Raw genomic sequence first — 6,298 nt, 5'->3', positions numbered from 1 at the left:
GTGTACTTTTTACTGCACTACATGTACCTGATACCTTCAGGTCCAGAACCAGATGAATCAAACCAAACCCAGTAGAACCATCAGACTCTATTGATCCCAGTAGGAAATCCACCAGCTACCCAGTAGGATGGAAAGTACTTCCCAGTATAAGTATATAAGGTAGTTACCATCAGCTCCACCTTTACCAGCTGCAGCATTAAAGTGATGGACACAGTAATTAGTCACTATGATCCAGTATCAGAGACGTTACTGGGACACAGGCCGTTCTGCTGGACCAGTACTGGTACTCATTACTAAATCAGATTAGTAAATCTGAAATATGCAATGACTATGTTACATAGAAATAACTTAATATGAGCACCATGAGCACCGAGGTGGGGAGAAAGCCACCTGTCATGTTAAGATACACTGATAAAGGACTGGCAGTACATTTATAATCCATCACTCCGGACTTCTGGTGGACCGCACTGGAAACCACGATACAGGTTCTGGTCATTTCAGGTTAATTCAACTTCGAACGTCCAGACCAAGTAAGTGGAATGAATGAACTGCTAAGAGTTCACTCAACACATTCAATGAAGTCTGTACAGAAACTAAACCAGCATACTTCCCAGCATGCATTGGTGCAGAGTTAAAACACTCCAGAAACTCGACTGTGAGCCCGTTCATGGTGGAATCCTTCTCTGGGTTTGTAATATAGGTTTTATTCAATAAAGTCGTCATTTCTCTTCATAATAATGAAAACGGTGCAAACCAGGACCAAGGTCAGTACTGAACTGGGTCCCTGGCCCTTAACACCTCCTGCTGTATTAAACGAGGTCATGTGGAGCAGCCTGACATCAGTCTTGGTACCGACTGTGGTACTGAGTGCACGTCTAAGTTTTTCATGTCAAATGAAGAACTGACAAATAAAATATTACTGGTTTTACTTGAAGATATTAATTGACTTGGGCAACTGATATTACAAATGATTTTAAATTAAGTCAGTGCACTGAAATTAAATGACATTTCTAAATGGAATAATAGGGCAAAGAATTGATATTATAAAAGACTAAGGTGAATAAACTTGGCATTTGGTGTCCTGAACTTAAAAGACGTCAGTTAAATCACGTTCAGTTCAATTCACTCCTTTCAATCGCATATTACTTCATATTTTAGGGCAACTGGTTTTCCCACATTTGAAGTAACTCCTCCGGACTCACGGTGCCGAAGCTGAAAGAAGAACCTGCGTCAAGGGCACAATTAGTCAGGAAGGTCGTGAAGTGATGTGTGACACCTCAGCAGCACCGGGAGCAGCGCACACAGACAGAGGTAAAGTAGAACCGCAGGTAAACACCTGGCAGAGCAGACGGTGAGGCAACTGTGACAAGCATTTATGAACTATGCACGCGCTCCGGCACAACCCCGGTGGCACGGTGTCTGCGCGCTCAGGTAAACCCTCACCGTAACAGCCTTCGGTGCTGTGCTCAGGAACTTTTACACACGACGTGACTTGTTGTGTACTCTACGCAGCGGAGAGACGTCGCCGCTCCCGCCTCCGTGCACGCTGCCCACAGTTACACACCTTGCTGCAGCTTTCAGCGCCTTGGCTGCACATGAAGACAAAGTCACGTTTGTGCAGCGACTAATGGCTGTGAGCAGCCTCTGCGCACACTCCACTTCTAGTGGAAAGAAACGTGCACAGTGTTCCGACGCTGCTGACAGTGCACGGAAACAGGGTCGTTATGATGAAACCGTGGTTTATTTCCCTGCAGGAAACAGAGGCACAACACAACACACATGAAGAGTCGGGCCTGGCTTCGTGTCCAGTGTCACGGTGCGTTCCTGACGTGTCTGCTGGAAACCACGAGGCCGCTCCGCTTTGTTATTTAAAAAGACTTACAAATATATAAAAACTAAATAAATAAATGCATCTTAGGCTAGATTATAATTTTTATTCTATTTTAAACGTCACATTTTCTATTTTAAATACTGAGGTTATTATTAGTCATGATTATTATTACTAATAGTATTATAGTGGAATCCAACACAAACCGCCCTCATGCTGGGTCACGTCCCAGGTGTTGAGAAACTCGGAACAAATTAAAATAGTAATAAATAATGAGTTGTAGTGTTCGCGCCGGGCCAGGAGACTCTCCAGCTCAGTGGTTCTCCTTGCTGATGATGATGATGATGATGATGATGATGATGATGATGATGATGATGATGATGATGATGATTTCATTAACGTTACATTTACACCTTGTTAATAGAACGTGATTATTTCTCTGCGGTGACGCCGCCGTGAAAACTCGGCTGATGCTGACGTTTCCGCCGCTGCTCCGTTTCCTCACGTGTCATTACATGATGATAAAGATCTGCTCCATGCAGGCCTGTAATCGGACTGGAGAATCGCCTCTGCGCGCAGGAAAATGCATCGAAAGCTGCAAAAACAACAACGACGACACCAGATAATTCTAATTGTTCCGGTGAGCTCGTCTGATGTTTCTCTTCCAGCTGTGAACATCTGCTCTGAATCACAAATATGCTTAGTTTGAAATGTCTTTAAAAGCAGAAGGCTGCTTGCTGCAGCCTGGTGGAGGCCTGAAGTTCAAGCCCCACCGGGGCCCTGCCACCGAGCCGGAGCCTCTGCGGTGACGCAACGACGGAAACGGAGTCGTCTCCACTTGAAACACAGGGGCCCTGGGGTGTTGCTGCAAATTAGATTTTCCTCCTCGCACAGCCAGACTGATGTAGCTGTTTAAATAAAGTTCTAATTAACATTTCACATGAATCAACTGGAGTGCGCGCGTTTCGTTCGGATTTAGGAGAAAACACCTGCATTGAAACGTGTAAAACGAGGTTTGGCTCCAGGTTCGTCTGTGGCCGTTTTTATGCACTTGTTTAAAGTTACTCACGGCGTTCGTGCACGCTCCACCTTCATTCAATGAGAACAGCAATGGGAGCTCCGCGGACACATTAACTGAATTATAAGAGACAAAATTATTAGAGACACGTCGACGCTGGAGAAGCGACGGAATCAGCGGGAGGCCTCCGACACTGCTTCACCCTGCAGCAGAAAACCAGAAATCATCCCTCCAGCCTGAAAGGGCTGCACGTTTAATACACACACACACACGTTTGGGAAAAAAAAAAAGTTAAAATGACTCATGTGTTGGTGGAGGCGGAGGTTTCCTCACAATACGGGAGAAGCGTTAATGATGATGATGATGAGAACTGAGAGAAGGTCGGTAAAAAGCGCTCCAGTTTAAAAACCTGTACAACCACGCAGACTAAATTATCTCCTAATATTAATGGTGTTGTTACAGAACCTGCATCGCAAACAACCAGCAGGGACTTTGCTTCTTGCAGAAACAAATTCTCCGATAACAGACCAATAATTTAATTCATCCTAAGTCTGACTCAGTCTGCAAACTGTCACTCAAATCCTGCAGACCAACTGTGCACGGCCCCACTTCTCGGCCTTTTTTATTAAATATAAATGGTGATTATTGGAGGCACACCGACATCAGGCCGAAGTGGAGAAAACCCCAGAGCAGTCGAATGAAAGAACACAGAACATCGTGGTATCTCTTGGTCCTGATCTTGTTGCAGCAAAGACACAGATAAAAAAACTAAACATATCAACTGAACAAGCAGATAAAACCCGCAACGCCACTGAACTGGAAGCTGCTAAAACCCCGCCGCAGTGAAACAGGCACAGAGAGAGAGACGCCGCAGTCTGAAGGCTACTTGACGGGCCCTGCGCCCCCTCCCTCCTCCCCGGCTCACCTTGGAAGCGGTGTCCCAGGTAGCGGCTCCGCAGCACGCCCGCCGGGGCTCTGCGTGTGCGTCCCGGGCTCTTGGAGCACCATGTCCGTCCCGGCCGAGTACAACGTCCTCCCGCTGCTCCCTTGGAAGCAAGAGCCGAAGACCCCGGCGGCGGCGGGGTGCAGGGACTCCGGGAACCTGAGCGCTGTTGGCCGAATGGGCTCGTCCCCGGAGCCGCCGCTGCTGTTCGCCTCCTTCCCGACCAGAGACTCTATGGTGAAGCATTTCTTGTTGCTGTGCTGGAACATTGTAAGCACCTGGAGCCGAGTGACGAGGAAGATGGTGGAGATGTGAACCAGTCAGCGTCCAGTGAGTCCAGTTCCTCGGGCTCGGGGAGCTCAGACTCGCAGCTTCCCCCGGAGAGCCATAACTCTCCACGAGTCCGCGTGTGCGCAGATCCTGATTTGTGCACCTGGCAGCCGATGAAGTTTCCTCTCACCTGTGTCCGGGGCGGTGTCTCTGCCCGCTGTCGGCTCCGCTGCGGCCACTTCGTGCAGGATGAAAACCAGACAAACTCCTGTCAAAGTGCAGCGCAGCTCCTCCGAGCAGCAGCCGGGTATGAGCAGAGGGCGGAGGGCTGCGGGGCGCTGAGTAGTCGGTGTCTCCTCACGCTGTGTGCCGCCACATGCTGGAGTCTGAGCCGAGCCGGGAGTGCGCGTCAGACTACAGGCTGCACACAGATACCTGCCCTGCCCTCCCTGCCAGAGGTGTGCTGAGCATGCGCAATAGAAACCGCTCCGACAGCCATTTTGTTGATCGAGTGGATGAGGAGAAAAGAGGAGGAGGGTCCTGGAGGAGGAGGATGATGTTGACTGACAGTGATGAGGAGGATGAAGATGGCGACGATCAGAATGAACGGATGACAAATAAAGATCATTACGGTGAATTTGCTGCAGTGCAGAATTGGTCTCCAGCTGTAAAGTGTAAAGCATCAGAGGATCGAAAAGCTGCTTCACGTTACTGACATGAAGAGAACCGGAACCCGGGAGTTCGACCAGAGCATGTGGGGGTTTCTCTGGCAGCCCCAGGGCCCCGGTACCCGGTACCCTCCGCCCCCAGTCCTGTGTTCGTTTGTGCTCATTTAACACAACTTTACTGGGACTGTGCAACACGTGAGCACAACAATGACATAATAATGCGTGACACACATTAGTTGTAACTGAGCTGCAAAAACTCCGAGAAATATGCAAATAATGGGATTACAAAAAACCAACTGACACGCTATGACCCTGCACTGGTGTGTGTGTGTGAGATCCACAACGGAAATCATAAGTCCGATTTACTGCTTGTATTTGCTGTACTGTTATTTTTAATCGTTCTATTCATTTAATCCGTTGATAATTAGATGAGTGATGATGTAGAGCAGTGGTCCCCAACCTTTTTATCACTGCGGACCGGTCAACGCTTGACAATTTTTTACCGCGGCCCGGGGGGGGGGGGGGGGCGAAATTTTAACTCTCCATAACGCTAAATCAATGGGAGCCCTGAGCTTGTTTCTCTGCAACGAGACGGTCCCATGTGGGGGTAATAGGAGACAATGACACCCGAAGTGTGTTGCTTATGTTCAGTCTACTCCGTTGTTTTGTTTTGGTTGCTGTCACTGCAGAAAAACCCGCTTCACACAGATAGGATGTCGGAAATGGCAACAGGGTTTTCAGTGCTGTGGTGGCGATCTCAGGGTATTCTGTCATGACTTTAATCCAGGACACCGACAGAGTTGTTGTCTCGAACATACTTTTAAGGCCGCCGTCATTTGCGATCTCCAGCAGTTGATCTTCTTCTTGCACAGACCTGCTGGATTCACCTGGTTTGTTGACAAATGGGTTGCGGATCCATTCCTTGGCAGTTCGTGGGTCCTTTGTGGTTGGGAAGTAGCGCTCGAACTCTTTTAAAAGCAAAGACAGGTGATCGTGCACCAGCTGGGAGAATGAAGACTCAGGCTCAGTCTCACCCAAAGTCTCATGTTTGAAACATGTCCAAAATGCCTCTGTTGACGCGCCGTCCCCACAAATCCAGTTTGGCTTTAAATGCAGCTACTTTATCTGCCAACTTGAAGACAGTTGTCATTTTCCCCTGAAGTGACAGATTGAGTTCATTGAGCAGGCTGAATATGTCGCACAAGTAAGCCAGTTTTGGCGCTCAAGTGACCGAGATGTAACCGAGAGAATGCGGTCATTTTTCAAAATAAAAGATCGTTCAGACTCAGATAATAAATAAAACGGAAATAATTAATAATTTCTTGTACGGCCCGGTACCAATTGATCCACGGACCGGTACCGGTCCGCGGCCCGGGGGTTGGGGACCACTGATGTAGAGGACGGTGAAGCTGTTCTAAAGTGACTGAACCAAAGTGGCCTGGGTTACCGACGGGTTAACCCTAACCCTTCTCCCTAACCCTGGGTTACCGACGCCCAGACTCCAAATCTTGGGTCTTAATCATTTTAAAATCATTTTAGTTCATGGCTCATCTGAGCAGAACATCAGGCCC

At 48.2% G+C, this 6,298-nt stretch overlaps 1 protein-coding gene across 1 annotated transcript in view; it reads right to left on the bottom strand.

The window, feature by feature from the left end:
* The window catches only part of emx3 (empty spiracles homeobox 3), a 25,380-nt gene extending 20,381 nt beyond the window's left edge, over nucleotides 1-4,999 (bottom strand). Inside the window, 2 exon segments of the mRNA XM_020594106.1 lie at nucleotides 3,772-3,812; nucleotides 3,814-4,999. Coding sequence (XP_020449762.1) covers nucleotides 3,772-3,812; nucleotides 3,814-4,058 — 286 coding nt within the window. The 5' untranslated portion in view covers nucleotides 4,059-4,999.
* Nucleotides 5,000-6,298: the final 1,299 nt, after the last annotated feature.

The sequence above is a fragment of the Monopterus albus genome, unplaced genomic scaffold, assembly GCF_001952655.1.
Source record: "Monopterus albus unplaced genomic scaffold, M_albus_1.0 scaffold21.1, whole genome shotgun sequence".
NCBI lineage: Eukaryota > Metazoa > Chordata > Actinopteri > Synbranchiformes > Synbranchidae > Monopterus > Monopterus albus.
Note: the sequence above shows the minus strand (reverse complement) of the source record. Positions and strands in the feature narration are given on the sequence as shown.